The following is an 18195-nucleotide window of genomic DNA, read 5'->3' on the forward strand; positions in this document are numbered from 1 at the left end:
TCAAAGGTACAGTTGCTCCGTTGGTCCTAAATGACTTCACTCTGAGCTCAGAGGCTCCATGGAACAAACGCGCAGAGGCACTGAGGGCTCCACCTGGCCCTTGAGAAAATATATGAGCAAAGGGGAAGCAGAGACCATTGCTGAGCCAGGAAATGACAAGTCAGGAGTAAAAAGCATCCACACACTTCACAGTTGTAAAATGGCTTTATGTTCTGATATGTAAAATAAAATGTCCATGCTATATAACAAAACACTTGAAGTTCCATATCCCGTTAGCTAATGTGTCTTCTAATAAAGTGTAATCTGTAGTGTGTGTGTGTTTATATATAATTATTTATTTGTATGTTTTATCTAAACCATTCTTTGTTTTTAACATCAAATGTGTAATAAAGATTTAAATAGATGTCTTTCCAAACACCCTCTCCAACGTTCATTTTATTAAGTTTATTCATTTGTAAAAAAGCAAAGCTGAATTGGACATGTGGCCTGCATTTGTGAGATATATATATTTATATATTTTATTTTATTTATTTATTTATATAATATATAAATAGCTATTCAGCATGCAAAGAGTTTAGTGATTTCCCAAATTTGATTACAGAGTTCACACCAGCCACAGGGACGGTCTGGTGACTTTCAATGCTAAAGAGCTGAGCTGAGGACGAGATCCACCTCCCTGGAGAAGAATTATCCTTGCTCCTCTGAGCTCACTGGCTGAATTCACTGGAAGAAATGAATGTCTTCTGAATTCTCATTTTTATTTCTGTTGGGCTTTCTTGCTCCAGAGGCGAGGATTTTCTGGGAGCAGAACGGGCTCTAGAGCTGCTGGGCAGCAGCTCTAGTGTGGTCTCCTGGGGACACTGCCAGGTCAAGTGTGCTTCCTACTGGCCAGTCGTAGGACGCAGATGGGCCTGAGAGGTGAGTCTCGCGCACCAGAGAGGGTGAGGGGCTGTATACTGGGGACGGAGGGGGAAGGGCTTTGTACGTTATAAGAAAACCTGAATGATGCCAGAGATGCTACTGGTTGTGTTTTTCCTCCTCTTGAAGGAAAAAACAATGTTTTAATACCCATCAGGTGGCACTTAGCCCATGACTCTCTCTCTAAAAATTGTCCCTCAGACCTCAGAGCTCCGGGGATCAATTTCCGGGCCACTAACTGAGCAGTCAGTGCTCCTCTCCCAGAAGGGCTTCGTGGCTTAGCTGAGCCCACCTCTCAGGTGGTCTCACAGAATCTCCGGAAGCCAAAGGAATGGGCCTCCTGCTCCCAAAACAAGATTCTCAGCTCCCTTGCAAGGCCAGGACTCTTAAGATGTGCAGAGACCCCTCCCACCCCGACTTCCCCTGCGGGAGAGACCTCACCACCTGAACTCTCCACTCCCATCCCATCCATGGGCATGTCAAGAGATATCAGATAACAGTGGATCCAGGTCCTGCAGCCAAAATCACTTCCGAGATAGTGTGTTTTTCCCTTTGTCATGGCCTCAGTCTTATGTCTGAAGATAGATGCCCTCCAAAGAAACGCTCACGCGCACTCGCACCCCACCCTTTATGATACCTTCCTGCGTTTCTTGGTAGTGCACGCCACCCTCAGAGGTTAATGCTGGGTCAACCCGGTACTGGGGCTGTGGGCGGGCCCTGAGAGTCATCCGTCATTCCAGTTCTCGACAGTCCCCATTCCTGAATGATACTGTAAGGAGGCTTCCCGGGACAAGGAGAAGCTCTGCGAGTAGAGAAACTCGTTGGCAGCATTCAGGTGAGGCGAGGGCGGCTTCCGCTCGCACGCGGTGCCGGTGCCGGGGAAGCCGCGCTCCCTCGGGAAGGAGGCGCCGGGCCCCCGCTCTCGCTCTCGGACCTGAGACTGTGAGAGCTGATTGTAGACGCTGAAGTGGGCACTTCCGGGCGGCTGGGAGCTCGGAGCCGAGATGGGGGGCAGCCGGGGCATCATAGTGGTGGCGGTGAAGTGCGTGGGGAAGGACTGGTAAGGCACAGTCTCCACGGTCTGAACGCTGTAGCTCGTGTACGGCGACACTGACGTCCACATGTTACAGCTCAGTGGGGGCGGGGGCAAGTCGTCCACCCCGGACACACCGGCGATCTCGGTCCCTGAACCTGAGTACATGCAGGCTTCTCGTGGGGTCACCTCACTGCAGTAGGAGGGGCTCAGCATCTGTTGGTCGTAGGGAGGGGGAGACCGGAAATAATGATCCTCCCCCACTGCAGTGGGAGCTTCCAGATAAGATCTTTTGCAGGGTAAGTCCAGGTGGCGGGCACTGTCTGCCGGAAGACAAAGAAACCTCAGGAAGAGCCATTTCCGCCTGCCCGGGGCCCCGGATACCCCCGCTGGACGCTAGGACAGCCCATCCTTGTCATTCAGGGCCCCCACTGCCCCACGCTACCACGGCACTCCCAGAACCATTTTAATCAGCTACAGCTTTTCAAAGGCGGCCGCAGCCAAGAAGTGGTCCGATCATGGAGCACGCTCAAAGGCCACGGGGCACGCTGCATCACCGGACGCTGAGCGATGTGTTTAGCCCGGCAGTGGATAGCTTTGATCCTTTGCCACCCTGACTCTTGGGGATGGTAAGAGGCCTCAGTGTGCACTGGCACTCTTAGGCTAGGCCCACCCTGGCCAAGGAAAGTGCAAGCCCCTGCCAGCCCACACCGGGCCCGGAGGCTACATCTGCCTGAATTAGCCCGAAAATTAAAGCCTCCATGCTTCGGCCTCAATCCTCCACTCCCAGGAAGGCTCTAGCGAGACAAAGCTACTCACAGGCACGCGCCTATTGCTTTTAGAGGAGGAAGTACACCCTCCCTGTGTTCAAAGAAGCCCCATCAGATTGTAATTACACAGATTCCAACCTAACAGCGTTTACACAATTAAGAAATGGAGCTGTTAATAAGTAAAAGGTGACTGGTACTTTTAAGGCTAAGCTAATACTCTGTCTCAGGAAACGTGACATTAACTGCTCCAGACCATGGATGTGTGTCTTTCAACATCCTCAAGCATGCGGGCTTGACTCTCTGGACCAGCACGGGCTCCCCTGGGATACAGGGATGACCCAGGCCTGAGGACTTGGGCGGCAGCCCACTCGACGAATTTAAGAACACTTGTCGGGTCGCTTGTCTTGGTCTCCCTCCTGCTGTTTTCTCTAGGGATTCTCAACAGGAAAGAGGCCACAGACAGTAGGTAAATAAATGTGTTTGGCTGTGTTCCAATAAGACTTTATTTATGGATACCAAACTTTGAATTTCATATAATGTTCATGTATCATGAAAGAGTCTTGACTTTTTTCAACTATTTAAAATGTAAAAACCATTTTGTATGACTCACAGGCTGAACAAAAACAGACAGCAGGCCAGATTTGGTCCAAAGGCCACAGTTTGCCAGCCCCTGCTCTAGGTCACTAGTTCTACTGGACCTGGTGTGGTGGGTACTCAGGGGCCTGCCTGGCTGGTCCCTAGGAGCTGGGCTGAGAGAACATTCTGGATTGCAAGCAAAAGTCCCCAAACTCATTCCCAAGACAATTCAGTGGCCCTGTGAGGACTTCTGGTGTAATAACACTGATCATTCATATTTTATAGAGGGAAAAATCGAGACCTGGCACCAGAGCACATCTGGTTCTCAGCTCAGGGCTCCTCTTCCTCACAAAGAAGCCAGCACGGACAAGTCTGTTGCCTGTCTTCCTGGTCCCCAGTCTGCATCCACAACAGCTCCCTGCCACTTTCAAGAAGCCTTTGCAGATCTGGTGTGATGCGGTGGGGAGCCTGTGCTAGGGACTCCCTGTGTTAGGATGGAGGTCGCCTCCCTAAGTGGAAACCTCGGGATTGTGACGCTTCCACCTCCTCCCACACCTAGAGACAGAGCCTGGCTGACTCGTGTCCTCTGCCCACCCCCCTGAAAGCAGCACCTGGGGCCAGGGAGGGGTACCGGTGTCTGGGGACACCAAGGCCGCAAGCTGCCTGTGAGGGTTCTGAGGGCTGCGTGGAAAGCAAGAAGCGTATCCCTGCACTGAGCTTGGCCACGGTCCCCAACGCTTCAGGCTCGCTCTCCCAGGCCACACAATAACCAGGGGGGTGTGTGTGTGTGCGTGTGTGTGCGCACCCATGCGTGATCACATGTGCAGTGGGCAGTGTCTGTGGGGAGAGTGTCACCCCCCGACCCTCCAGGGCTCCTAGACCAGGAGAGAGGTACCTCGTCTTTTCAGGCAGTGATAGAAGAGGCTGGAGTCCCTCTGGGCTGGGAAGGTGTTGAGGGGAAGGTCCTGGGGCTCAGCTGCAGTGAACTGCATGTGAGCCCCGTTCTCGTACTGGTAGTGCTGGAGCGCCTGGTGAGCCCCATGCAGGGGGCTGACGTCAGGCTTGGATGCCAGCTGGGTGGAGACGAGCCTCTGCCTCATGATGCTTTTGGAGATCACGGGATATTCTTTGCTGGAGGAGAGGGGAGGACAGTCAGCGGGACACGGGAAGGGAGTGGAGATACCTTGAGGGTTACGGAGTCCCTGTGCTTGAACCCGGGCCACCCGGTCCACCCGCCCCACCCCCAGGCCGGAGCAGCCCCACCTCTGCAGCCGGGCCACGCGCAGGTCACTGTCGTCACTGCCCCGGAACCCCTTGGCAAAAGGGTTGTTCTCAATTTTCAGCTGTGTGATCTGTCAGGACAGGATACACGGTAGAGTCACTGCGGGGAGAGGACTGGGCTGGCCTCTGGCCCTCCTCCCCGACCCCGGGCACATTCGGAACCCCCGGCAGTGTCTGGGGAAGTTGCGTCTTGCTGAGGCCTCCTTGGCCTTGCCCTTCACGTGGCCGGCTCCTATCCCTTCCACTTGCGGCAGAACCTCTGGTTCTGTCTCCCGCTCTCCCGCTGGCTGTGCTACCTCGATTCAGCCCCTCATCATCCTCTCCCGGCGGCCTGTAGCAGCTTCCCCTGCACATCATCCCCCTCTAGTGCAAATGCCACATCAGGTTCTGCGTGACTCTTCTAAATGCAAACCTGACTCTGTCACTCTTCTGCCTAAGATCCTTCCCCTGATCTGGCCAGTCCCACTGTGCAAATGTGAAAGCCTTCTGAGAAGGATGGCGTGGGCAAAGGCGGGGGGCAGGGGAGAGTGGCCCGGGAGGGGATCGGGAGGCAGTTTGGGGTGGTCGGCCTGGGGTGGAAGGTGGGCCAGGACATGCCAGGATCCTGTGACCGCTGCCTGGGAAGGGCCTCCAGATGGCTCAGTCACCTGCTCCCACACAGCTGGCAGTGCCCCAGGGCTCCTCTCCCTGTTCCATCCCCTTCTCTCTGCAGGTGCAGAATCCCACCCGGGAGAAGACGACTGTAGAACGAAAGGGCCCAGCACTGAGCCACAGGGCAAGCTCCACGCTCCCGACCTTTACAGTTGCCAACTCTGTCCATCCCCAGCGCAGAGACCACAGTTACTCTGTGCTGGGGGTTCAGGAATCTGGCCTCCTTTCCTGCACATCACTCCATTTCTCACTGCTCTGCAGGGCTTAGCAGGTTCCTGAGGCGCCTTCCCTGCCTGCCTCAGCCCTGCTGCATCGGGGCTTCACTTCCTGCCTCTGTGGTGGTGCTGTACCTTGTGATTCTGGTAGGAAGTCACAGAGATGAAGGAAGTTTCTGGGAACACGTGGGTGCAGAAAGCTGTGTTTTTGGAGCCAAAAGCATTGTTCTCATCAGCCTTCACGATGTGTAGCCGCGGCTGGTACTTGTGCATGGAGTTGAGGATGATCTGGAAGAGAAGGGTCTCCTCTGAGCTCCGGGTCCCCACCCTCTTGTCTTCGGCCTCATTCAGCTGGCCTGGGGCTGGCTTTCCTTGTCCTAAACACCCGGGCTCCAGGGCCTGACCACAGGGGCTGAGCCCAGAAAGGTCCAAACCTCCCTTGAAGGTTGAAGAACCAGGCCCCTGGCCCCACTGGGACTCTCTGCTCCAGCACCAACTCCTGGTCCCAGCACCTCCCGGATGCTACAGACCCTTCAGTGTGGAAATGGGGACACAACCATTTAAAAGCCCCAATGAACTCAGCACAGTGTAGTTGGTGGAATTCTGAGCTGTAGGCCAAAGTCCAGGTGCCACTGACTCACTGTGTGACCTCAGGCAAGTCCCTCGACTTCTCTGAGCCTCAGCGCGCAGCCCGGCAGGCTGACTCTTCCCCGGGCCTCCCCCTGTCCTCTCCAGTTCTTCTTCCCCGACTCACCCCTCCCCACTTATTAGGGACCTGCCCTTTGGAGAGTTGTCAGCGGTGGGCGGCGCTCAGCCCCTCCTCTCACATCTGTCAGCAACAAAAGCAGCTTCACAGCCCAGGGTTTGCAAGATGGGGGAGGGGGGATGCTGAGGAGAACGGTGCGCTCCGACCTGTTCCCTCGGGGCACTCCTTCCTTCATTCACAGAGGCCTGCTGAGGGGACACGGGACACCCAGAGGCACTGTGCCTTCAGACTTGTCCCAGGCAGCTCTCAGCCAGGAGGGGAGTGCCATCAGGAGGTGGGAGGAAGCCCGGAGGCCCCAGGCACCCCCAGCCCTTGAGGATGCCTGGGGCAAAAGGCGAAGAGCCCAGTAGACTTGGCCCAGAGCCCTGGGAGAAACACACGGTAGTTGTGGCCCCAAACCCACTCCATTTGGCTGTGCCCCACGGTAGCGCAGCATCACGTGCCATTAAAATGTATTTTTTATCGTTGACATTTACCAGACGCCCTTCCCACTGGAGGTAGGACCAGGCGTTTGGGGCATTTTATCAGCACCGCTGCTTTTGTTAACCCTTTGGCTCCTGTCCTGGCTGGGTGAGGCTGGTCCCCTCTGAGCTCCTTTCTCTCCGCAGGGAGTGCCCCTCCCTTGGGCTGTCTCTGCTGGCTCCTACCCTTCCAGGTTCCCAGGGGCCACGCCTGGGGCTGAGGCTTGGTGAAACATTTAACCCCTGAGTGACCAGAGTGCCAAGTCCCTGACTTCCATGGCAAGTCTGGGCTGAAGCCTTCGTCTAGCGAGGTTCTGCTCTCCTCACAACCGGGGACAGAGGCAGCCCAGGGAGAGGCTCAGCCAGGGGCGTGGGTAGCCCAGGAGCTGGGCTGTAGGCTCTGACGTTCCCCGGGCGCCTCGGTTTGGCTGGGCAGCTCCGTCCAGCAGAAACTAGCTCTTCTGCACGGGCCACTCCTCACTCAGCCCTCAGTGACAAACCTCTGGACCCTCTTGGGGCAAGTACAGAGCTCCCCAAATCCCAAATCCCATCCTGCAGCTGGGAACCCACTGCCCAGCTGGGAGCCTGCCAAGCAAACCTCAGGGCACAAGTCCTGCCCGGGGAGGCCTCAACGGACTTCGTGTTCCAGGAGCCTGGGAAGGGGCCCCTCGGGAGAGGGGCTGGGGGTTGGGAAACACCTCCCAGACCCTTTAGGTTACTCTGTCACCCTGCACTGTACCCACGCTGCAGGAGCCCACAAAGGACCCCAGTGCCCAGAAGACCCAGCACCTGACTACCCGGGAGGTAGCCTAGATGCCAGGTTTCCGCCTCTGCACCTTTGCACAGGCAGTTCCCTCTGCTGCCTTGATCTCCCTTTCCCATTCTCCCTCACCTTCTAGGCCCATCATCTCAAAGCCCAAGTCTTCCAGGAAGCCTTCCCACACTACTAAGGCCTGCTCTGAACTCCCAGTTCATGAAACTCCCTTTCCACGCATTGTCTACTTGGCTTTGTGCTGCTTCCTAGCGCCTCCCACTTCTTCTTGGCCCTTCAATTAAATTGTAGCTCCTCAAGAGAAAGGGTCATGTCTTTTATACCTTTTGTACCTCCTCTCCTCTCCTTTGTACCAGGCTCCTCTCCTTCAAAACAGGAACAAGCAAGTGCGAAACCAGGATATGGGAGGAGAAAGACCTGGGCCATGACCACGAACTCTCTGTCCCCTCCTCCCTTGTCTTTCTTTGCTCACTAGAGACAGGATAACCTCTAAGGCACGTTTCAGGTCAAAAATAGTGATCAAACATGTGCACAGACAATCCTTCCATGACCACTCACACGCTCCAGCCCCCTGACGTGCAGGGCTAACCCTGCATCAGTCCAGCTCTCCTGGCAGCGAGTGGGGGGCGCCCAAGGGGAGACCACAGACAACGGGAGGACAGAACCCAAAGGAGGTGTTGCAGTCACCATGCAGTAAGGCTGTGCCGTCCCTTAAGGACACCTTGGGACAAAAAGCAGCACCCGCCCTGCTCCTCTGCCAGCTGGGCAGTCACAGGCTGTGACAGTCCACCAGAGCCCTGGGCATCGTCAGTCCCCTCCCCCTCACTGTCACCCACCTCCAGGTCCAGTCAGTGACCAAGGCCTGTGACTCCACCTGTAAAACAAAGGCTCCTCCATCCCCACCCCCACCCCCACCCCCGCGCAGCCCTGGCTCAGGCCCCGCCGCCTCTCACTGGGCTCTGCGGCAGCCCCCTCCCTGCCTCCATCTACTTCCTCTCCATTTCACCTGCTACACATCAGATCAGGTCACTCCCTTGCTTAGAACCTTCTGGCTCATCCAGGAAGACTGTACATTGCTTGAGAGCAGGGCCCTTTGTATTGCTTCCTCTTGCCTCCCTTGTCCGCTGGCCCCCAAACTCCTGCCAGTATTTAGGGCTCAGTAAATATCTTAAGTTCATGATGCCACCTTTGATGGCTCCCTCTTGCCCCCTGGGATAAAGGCCGAACCCTTAGCCTATCAGACAAGGTCCTGGATGACAAGGGTGGAAAGATTGCCAAACACACCTTCTAGGAGAGGGAACCAGACAGGCTGGCAGGGAAATCTGGGAAGAGAGCAACTGCCAGACGTGCAAGGGCAGGTAGGGGCCACTGGGGAGCCCAATCCCAGACACAGAGAAGCAAGAGAGGCCCGGAAGCTTCTATGGATCTCTGCCCACCAGCTGCAAGTCCTGAGCAAGCTCTCCCCCTCCAGTCATCGGGGTCCCCCATCTGTAAAGTGAGGCCTTCGACTAAGTGGTCCCAAACACCCCTCCCGCTTCTGACAGTCTGGAACTTGGACAGGTGTGTGGAAGGAAGTCCCACCCATTGAACCAATGCAGACACAAAGCACAGCATCGGTCCCGACGGCCTGGGAGAATGGGAAGCTACCTCAGTGACTCGCGCCTGGCTTTACTCGGAAGTTCCTCGGGCGCCGCGTTAAACTGTTTAGCCAGAATCTCACATCCATATTTCTTGCAGAGGATGTCGGGTCAAATGGGCCAGCCACGTCAAAAAACCCCACTACACGGCTGGTCCCGTCGTCATCACTGTTCTACAGAAATGGGATTCATTATGTTCTGGCTACAAGTCAGAGGCCTGTTCTATTTTCACAATTGTGATAGCGCCAAACATCCATCTCCTCAAGAGATCGCCATAGCGTGCTTGGCTAATGAGGCCCAGATTTATCTGTGTTGGAATCACAGCACATCAGGGCATGGAGGGACAGACCGTCGAGATCATTCTAGTTCACCTCCTAATTGTAAAGACGAGGAACAGGAGGCGAGTAGTGGGAACGTGACTTGCCCAAGGACACACAGCTGGCTGGAGGTTGAATCGGGGAAGATTCCAGATGGCCCTTGAGACAGCACACACTGCTCTCAACAAGCTCGGTAATTAAGGATAAAGTTTCAACCAAACACTGCGGGGGATGAGGATTCCCCAGGCCCTGTCGCCCACGGTAGGGCACAGCGTATCTGGATGCTAGCCACACGACAAGTGGGGCTCATGTCCGTTTGTCATATATTAAAACCAAATTTTCTCCTGCATCACATTTTTACTTTCTAAGACGACCTTCTCCATCATCCTTCTTACCCCCTCCAGCCCTGTAAAGAGGTTTAGGAAAGAGACAGGATCTGCAACTTAGAGAAAAAAGAAAAAAACACAACAAAACTAAGACCGGAGAGACCCAAAGATTGGCCCGAAGAATATCTGGACTAGAACTGAGTCGGACAACCCATCAGCCGATTCAAGAGGCCTGGGCCAGACAGGCCTGAGGCCTCACGCCCAGGGCAGCAGCCTTCCCACCTTCTCTCCCAGTCACGGCAATGACAGCCAGCGTTGACTGAACACAGCCTCTGTGCCAGGCCCTGCGATGAGTATTCTACACACATCACACAACTGACCTTTACAACATCCCTGTAAAGGAGGTATCATGATTAGCCCCATTTTAACAGGCAAGGAACTGAGGCTCAGGCGGGGGAAGGCATCTGCCCAACCTCCGACAGCGACGGGAAGCAGAGCCGGCATCACTACTCTCCGAGCCTTAGCTCGTACCTGCACCTGCACCCACGTGGCTGGGGAGGGTGAGGCCCAGTCTGGAGCCGGACGGGTGGTCTATGTCCCAGAGCGCCCAGCAAGGCGTGGCGCATTGTCAGGGCTCAGCAAACGTGGGAGGAAAAGAGGGAGACCAATGGTGCTGGGTCCCCGCTGGCTGGCATATGCTTTGGGGGGACATCAGCCTCCAGCGGAGGAAGTGCCTTCTCTGTCTAAATAATCCCCCCGTCAGCAGGTACACTCACTCACCGCTCACCACCACTCACACTGCCAGGCACCAGCACACAATGGTGATGAAAAACCTCACGGTTTACCGTCCAGTGGGGAAGTCACACGGCAATCCAAAAATCAAGCAAAAATCAGTGGTGAGAAAAAGCCGTGGACCCCAAACTGCATTGATAATAGTAACGAACAAGATGAAACAGCTCGCAGCCAATGTGTAGGACCTCGGGAAGAAAACCTGAATACGCCTTTGAAGGACAAAAATCAGACTTCAACAAAGACAAAGGCATCCCCATCAATCCTCCCTAAGTAAATTTATAATTTAAAGTGATTCTAATAAAAATACAAGCAAGTTTCTTTCTCAACACTACAAGCTGATTCTAAAGCTCATATAAAAAAATAGACAAGACCAGCCAAGAAAACTCTGAAAAAACAGAGCAATGCAGGGGGACCAAGCCTGCCAGACACTAAAACCTATTATGAAGTCTCAACAGTTAAGGCACTGGCACATGAACAGACACGGATTCAGAAGGGGATTTAGTGTACAGAAGTAAGGCTTCCTAAACCAGAGAGGGAAGGGGACTAGTCGGTTATTGGTGTTGGGAACCACTGGATAGCTCTCTAGGAAAAAAAAAAAAAAAGTTGGATTCACACCTCATATAGAATGCCAGAATAAATTCCAAAAGGATCAATGGTTAAAGTGTAATAATAATTCTGTAAAATACTAGAAGAAAACACAAGCAAACTCCCTTATAAGTAAAGAGTGGAGAGGGGCTTTCAATTACTCAAAATCCAGAACCCACAGAGAAAAGACCAACACATTCAATCAAAAACTTCTGTGTAGGAATACCACTATAGGCCAAACCAAAAGACAAGTGACAAACGGGGAAAACATATAAGCAATTCGACATCCCAGAGTAGGAGCGAAATCTTCCTAATTTATAAAAGCTCCTAGAATGGATAGGTGATTGAAAAAACAATCTAAGAGAAAAATGAGCAAACGATAAGGACCGAAGAGGAGATACATATAAAAAAGATGCTTTGGGGCTTCCCTGGTGGCGCAGTGGTTGGGAGTCCGCCTGCCGATGCAGGGGACGCGGGTTCGTGCCCCGGTCCGGAAGGATCCCACATGCTGCGGAGCAGCTGGGCCCGTGAGCCATGGCCGCTGAGCCTGCGCGTCCGGAGCCTGTGCTCCGCAATGGGAGAGGCCACAGCAGTGAGAGGCCCGCTTACCACACACACACACAAAAAGATGCTTAATCTCACTCATAATAAAGGAAATATAAATTGAAACTAAAACTGACATCTATATTTCACCCATCAAACCGGCAAAGATCCAAACCTTTCTCTCCCACCATGTTCGTGAGGCTACAGTGATGGTGGGAATACACATCACTGGGACTCCAGTGGAGGGCAGAATTACAAATTGCAAATCCAAGCACCCCTTGAACAGGCAATTTATCAGAAAGAATACTTGCCATAGGTATAAAACGACATATGTACAAGCTTAATCAAAAGAGCAAATAAAGGAAAACATCTAATTCCTTCAATAAGGACTGGCTACATGATTAATGGAACGATCACATGATGAAATTCTATACAGCTGTAAAAAAAGGAATGAGGCAGCTCTACGTGACTGGAATGATCTCCATGATACACTAAGTTTACAAAGCAAGGTGCAAAGTGTTTACAGCATGTTACCTTTTGTGTGGAAAAGAAGGGATTTAAGACTCTGTATTCTGCCTGCATGTGCAAAAAGAAACACTGAGAAGAAATTAGTAACAATGGTTACCTGAGGCCAGAGCTGGAAAAAACTAGGTGGATGGGGAACCAGGGGACGGAAATGTCTCATTGCAGATGTGTTTTATTTATTCATTGATTGATTTTTAAACCATGTGAATGTATTTCCTATTCAAAAACAAATTTGACAAATAAGTATAAAATTATAACTGTTGTAAGTACTTGGACAGAAAGGTGCATGGTGCTCTGAGAGCATATAATGGGGACCCTGAACTGTCTCCCTGAAGATGTGGCATTTGAGCTTGGATTCCAAGGCTCAGCAGTAACGAACTAGGCTAAGAGGCCTGTGGCTGGAGAAGGAAACACACTGAGGGGATGGTGCATGTGCCACTTTGTGGCCTGGGAGCCCACACCCCCAGTCCGGGGCTAATTTTGCCTCTGGAACAGTGAGACCTACTATGCCCAAAATCAAAAGCTACTCTTCAGGCTTCCCTGGTGGCGCAGTGGTTGGGGGTCCGCCTGCCGATGCAGGGGACACGGGTTCATGCCCCGGTCCGGGAAGATCCCACATGCCGCGGAGCGGCTGGGCCCGTGAGCCATGGCCGCTGAGCCTGTGCGTCCGGAGCCTGTGCTCTGAAAGGGGAGAGGTCGCAACAGTGAGAGGCCCGCGTACCGCAAAAAAAAAAAAAAAAAAAAAAAAAAAAGCTAACCTTCTACCCCGGCAATCTGGGAGTCCTGAGACACAAGAGGTGGTGAAGACGGCCATTCCCCTTCACACACACACACACACACACACACACACACACACCCCTCACTGCAGCCATCCCCTCCCTGCCTCCAGATCAGGAGAAAAGTAAGACCCACGTGCCAGCCACCTCCATGTCCCGCTGCAGGACCCAGGCCCCACCCCAGTGAGGCCCTCTTCAATTTCCCGAAGCAGCTTCTCTTCCCATCACGTGGTCACCTGGCACAGGACCCTGCTAGGGGTAGGAGGGGTTGGCGAGTAGGAGGGGAGGATGGCAGGCGTCCTCTGTAGCCAGTGGAGCCACAGCAGTGGAGCTGAACTGGAGCAGCCCAGCCCGGCCCCAGCCCCCTGATCCTTTCTGCCCCTGCCGCCTGCCCGTCCTCTGCCCCTAGGCTTACACCCAGAACCCAGGGGTCACACCCTGAACCCACCCCTCAAGAACAGAGGGCTTTCCTGGACTCACAGCAAAAACCCACAGGAGTTTTCTAGTCAGAAGCCAACGCTGTCTTTTCAGAGCATGTGGCCCTGTGGCCGGAGGGGTTCCTGGACTCTGGGCCCTTCTCCTGGGGGAAGTCTGCAAATGGGAGACAGCTGCTAAAATCTCTGAGATACTGTGAGACCCAAGGGGAAAGTCCACAGTCCATTTGGCTGGAGAAAGTTCCCTGAGGTCTGGAAGCTTTTAGGAAACATTGCAAGTGTGGAGGTGAGCTGTGCAGAAGGACTTGTCTGGGGCAAGTTCTCAGTAGAAGATGGCTCTTTCCCAGGCTCCTGCACAAAGAAGGGCGACTGGGAGAGCTCACCACTCCAGGTGGCACAGACCAAGGAGCAGAAAGCCAAGGTTCAAATGGGCCACTCTGCCTTGACATGTCGAGGAAGTTAGCTCATCCTCCACAGCCCTTGCCTGCGTGGTCAAAGGCTGCTCCCTCTCCAGTGATGCCCCAAATTGCTGAAGATCTGACAGCTCGAGCCCTGGTTACGGGAAGACAGGTGGAGAAGCCAAAGGAGCGCGGGACCAGGCATCAGAAGGCGGGGGTCCACGCTCTGCTCCTTTACTCCCAGCTCCTGAGACAAGCACCTCATCTCCCTGAGCCCTGCCAGCCTACAAAGGGTGTTGTAACCAATAGATTGCAAGCGCTGGATAAATTCGGGGATGGGGAGAAGGAAGATGCTCTGCACCCAAACCCTCCAGGGAGTTAGTATGGGGAACATCTCTCCTGCCGAGGAGAGGAGAGCCCCAGGCAGGCACGGCGAGTGTAGCCAGGGGCACCTCCAATGTCACGAGCCCAACACGCAGCCCCACTGGCCCAGACTCAAGACTATATGCAGGGTTATTGCAAACCTCTTATGGACTCCAGTAGAGCCACCAGACACAAGGCAGGCTGGGAAACCTACTGCTGGGCTATGAAGGCCAGGTCTCCTGATTCCTAAAAATCCCAGCTTTTCAACCACCTGACTCTCTCCCCTGCCACATTCTGCAGGGGCCCAGGGAGGTGGAGGAGTCTTCAGAGGCATCCCTGCAGCTGGGAACCATGAGAGCAAGCTGTGCATGCAAAATTCTCCAGAGCTTCGGTTCCCTGGGTACTTCTGGTCACTCACCCAAAGATCCAGCTTCCGCCAAGCTCTGTGTTCACCCCAGTGGTCTGTCCCCTGGGGTCTGCGTGTGTGTGCAATCACGGGCAGAGATGTGGCTTCCCACTTCCCACCATCGAGGCCCTCGCTAACCTTTTGAGGTTGATCCCACAGCCTGACCAAGCAGAGGAGGCCAGGTAGGAGCTGACCAGGAGCAAAGTCTTGGCCAGAATGGGAGGCCCCTCTGGCCCTCGGTTAAAAGACCCTGTGCTCTGAGAGGTGGGGGCTCGGCTGACCCTTCCCGTTGGATGGTGGCTTGTCTCTGCCCCCTGGGAGAGGCTGGGGCTACATGAGTACACGTCACCATGCACACCTGCAGGTCTCTGTCACACACCCAACGGCATGGGCCTGCCCTGCACGGGAAAGCCCATGCCACTCGCAAAACAGGTAAGTCAGGAGTTTATTATGTTAACGACGCATTCTCCTAATTGCTGGCTTATAGATCACCAGTGACCCAGAAGAGAACTGAACAGACTCCGAGAAGACGAGAACTGAGAGCTGCTTGCCAGTTACGCACCAATCAGTCAGAGACGAAGCGTCACTGGCATTTTCCACAAGGAACTATGATTCACAGAGTTCTGATTTGCACACAGCTCCCCAGAAATAGAACTGAGGCATAAAAGAGGCACATGCCTGCACAGCGCCCACCCCTGCTTCCCCCCCCCACCGTCCACATGGACAGTATGAGTGTTAGGGGTGCAGCCGGGGCAACTGCAGCTAGGAGCCTCGACAGCACCCGCTCCACCACACCACACCCTGCGTCTCCAGGGTAACCGTGGGTAGCCTAGAGGGGCGAGGCCTGCTCCCTGGCAGATGACACCGGGTCCCTAGGCTTCTGTTTGCCACACACTTGAGCTAACAATTTCCACATAAAAAGCTTTTGTGGGGCTGCCAGGGTCAGACGGGGAAAGAATGAGCTCCAGCAGCCTGGATGGGCATCAGCGGCGGGACCCCTGGGCCTCCAGAACCTCGTGACAGCCAGGTCCCGGTCAAGGCCAGGAAGGCGCTGGCCCGGGAGCCCGAGCGAGGCCTTGCCTTCCAGGGCAGGTGGCTGCCGGGCCAGGCAGACGGTACACGCCAGAGACAGGCTTCAGAACCCATCAGTGACTCTTTCTCAAGAAGGTTTACTTGTCTGAGGCTCCAGCAAGGCCAGACTTGGGGAAACTGAAGCTGAGATTTGGTCCGTCATCATCGTCGCTGTCACAGTTGCCATGCATTTGGAGCCTCTTAGGTACAAAGTACCTCATGCGTAGTCATTTAATTCTCACATGGTCATCTCCATGCTCTAGACAAGGAAACCAAGGCTCAAAAAGGCTAAGAGACCTGCCCAAAGTTACCCGGCCAGTAAGTGCTGGGGGAAGGATGTTCTGCTGTGGGACTCAGACCCTGTGCTCCTTCCACAAACCGGCCTGGAGCTGGATCCCGAGAATGGATTCTCCAGATCCCGGATCCCCGGACCGGCCCATCCCCAACACTGGCCCTGGACTCGCCCTCAAGGCCAGGCGGTCCCATGCTTACATGGCCGAAGGGGTCCAGGTGGTTGTTTGTCAGCTTCAGCTTCTGGAAGGAGACCAGCTGCCGCATCCAGTGGGCCCCAGTGGCAGGAGAATCCGGGTGAACGTAGAGCCTTCCGGGCATGGCCGGCTCAGCCTTCCCTGCCACCATCCTGCCAACAGAGCATGGAGAAGCCAGAGCAGTTGATTGCCCTGCAGCCTGGGGAAGCCCAGATTCTCTGTCCCCTCTGAGAGCAAATCCCCAGAGACCTGAGAAACAAATCACCGATGGTCCTATCAGACTGTCCATTTAGGGCTTTGGGGGTAAGAGGGAGGGACAGAGGAAAGAGTGCTGGGGAGGGAGAGCGTTTCTGAACCTCCTGTATTTCACTGCAATAAGAAAGAGAAAGTGAGATTACAGAGACGTGTGATGATTTACTTGAAGGAACGGGGCTAATCACAAGTATGCTGTGGGGAGACTTAGGCACTGCCATGTATGTGTTATATTTACAATTTTTAAATGTTATAAGTTTGGAGGTAGCTTCTCAGAGGATGTAGACAATTTTCAAATTGCTTGCCCCCAAAACAAACATAAGAAACGAACTGCTAGCTGTCCCCTGAGCCAGGAGCTGCTCCAGCCCAGAGACAGAACAGAGACAAGCCCTTGGCAGGACCTGACCACCGAATCTGGCCTCCCGGGTCCAGGCTCTGCAGCCCTATTACTCATCCACCGCTGAGCCCACGTCCCGGGCTGTGGATTCATTCATCCCCTCTCTCTCCCTGGGCGCTGTCCTGGGCTCTGGGGGCAGACAGGGTACTAACGGGATGGCCTCAGGAAAAGCAGCCCAGCGTTTTTTCACCCAGTCCCAGCTTGGTTTCGCCCTTCAACCTGACTGCTCTCTCTTGATGGGGGGCACAGCATAAGAGGGAAGCCTCTGCAGCCAAAGAGCAAATGAGCTGAGGAACAGGAGAGAGATGCCACAGCCCAGGTAACTGGGCCCCAACTATGGAATACCAAAGCCCCCAAGGAAAGTGGCTTCCATCTTCTGCCCCCCTCCCCGAGCACAGCACTGCTAGAGCCTAAACCTGCCCAGTGCTGGGGCTCATCTGTCATCCCAAAGCACAGGCACCCACCCCGTTCGTCCACAGCTGTGGGGCGAGCACAGACTCTTGAAATCCACCAAAAGCCCAAACACTGCGGCTCATTTTCAGCCAGCAGCAGGTGTGCGAACATTTGATGACCCTGTACCCTCAGCAGGCCCGGCGCCCAAGGCTGCGGATCTGGCCAATCACTGGGACTAACTGGTAAGTCCCTGGGCCAAACGTCAGGTGGGGATGGGTGTGCGAGTGGGAAGGCGGGTGATGTGAGGGTCCCGGGTTCTTACCATTTGTTGTCACAGAACTTGTAGCGGTGGTCATCCGCGGGGACGATGTCGATCAGCAGGATGTACTTGGTCTTGGGGTTCATGCCTGTGACTTTTACCTTGTAGCTGGGGAACATCCTCCTGGGGGAAGCCGAGAGATGACGCAGAGGCGTGGACAGAGCACCAGGAGAGGTGGCACAGAGTGGGCGAGGGGACAGAAGCCCTTAAGAGGCACTGCCCCTTTAGCAAGAGGTCTCGGCACTGGTCAGAGCTTTGTGACCTTGGGTAAGTTGCTTCCCTCTGTGGTCAGCCTCCCCCTCTACGAGGAAAGGGCTGCACAAGCTGCTCCCTCTGAGCCCCTGCAGTTGTCAGTCTGTGGCTGTGAGCAGCTAAAGCACAGAGACCCTGGTCAGGATGTGAGAGAGGATCTCAACACCAACCAGGCTGCCTTAATTTCCCTCCTGCCTGTCATCCATACACAACGAAAGTTCTGGGGTGGGGGTGGGGGGGCATTACAGGGGCCCAGAGCAGAAGACCTGGAAGTCCCTGTCAGCTGCTTCCGTGATCAATGAGATGTCTCCTCTGGGTCATGTCTCTATGGAAACCCCCAGGCCTCAAACCAACTCGTAGCAGAGCAGGAGTGCTGCTCGCTCTCCGGATGCCTCCTGTGTGCTTAGCAGAGGTGTTCATCCCTGTGAATGCCTTGCCTGGGCCTGTGCGCACTAGCTGGGTGTCGGGGAAAGTCAGT

General features: G+C 54.5%; 1 protein-coding gene across 1 annotated transcript in view; it reads right to left on the reverse strand.

Moving 5' to 3' along the window:
- Nucleotides 1-208: 208 nt before the first annotated feature.
- The window catches only part of TBX4 (T-box transcription factor 4), a 30576-nt gene continuing 12589 nt past the window's right edge, over nt 209-18195 (reverse strand). The window contains exons 4-9 of the mRNA XM_060133248.1: nt 17469-17588; nt 16109-16256; nt 5580-5732; nt 4561-4649; nt 4193-4428; nt 209-2274 (exon numbers count right to left, since the gene is read on the reverse strand). Of these exons, the coding sequence (XP_059989231.1) occupies nt 1643-2274; nt 4193-4428; nt 4561-4649; nt 5580-5732; nt 16109-16256; nt 17469-17588 (1378 nt within the window). The 3' untranslated portion in view covers nt 209-1642. The remainder of the gene's footprint in view (nt 2275-4192; nt 4429-4560; nt 4650-5579; nt 5733-16108; nt 16257-17468; nt 17589-18195) is intronic.

The sequence above is a fragment of the Lagenorhynchus albirostris genome, chromosome 20 (genome assembly GCF_949774975.1).
Source record: "Lagenorhynchus albirostris chromosome 20, mLagAlb1.1, whole genome shotgun sequence".
Lineage (NCBI taxonomy): Eukaryota > Metazoa > Chordata > Mammalia > Artiodactyla > Delphinidae > Lagenorhynchus > Lagenorhynchus albirostris.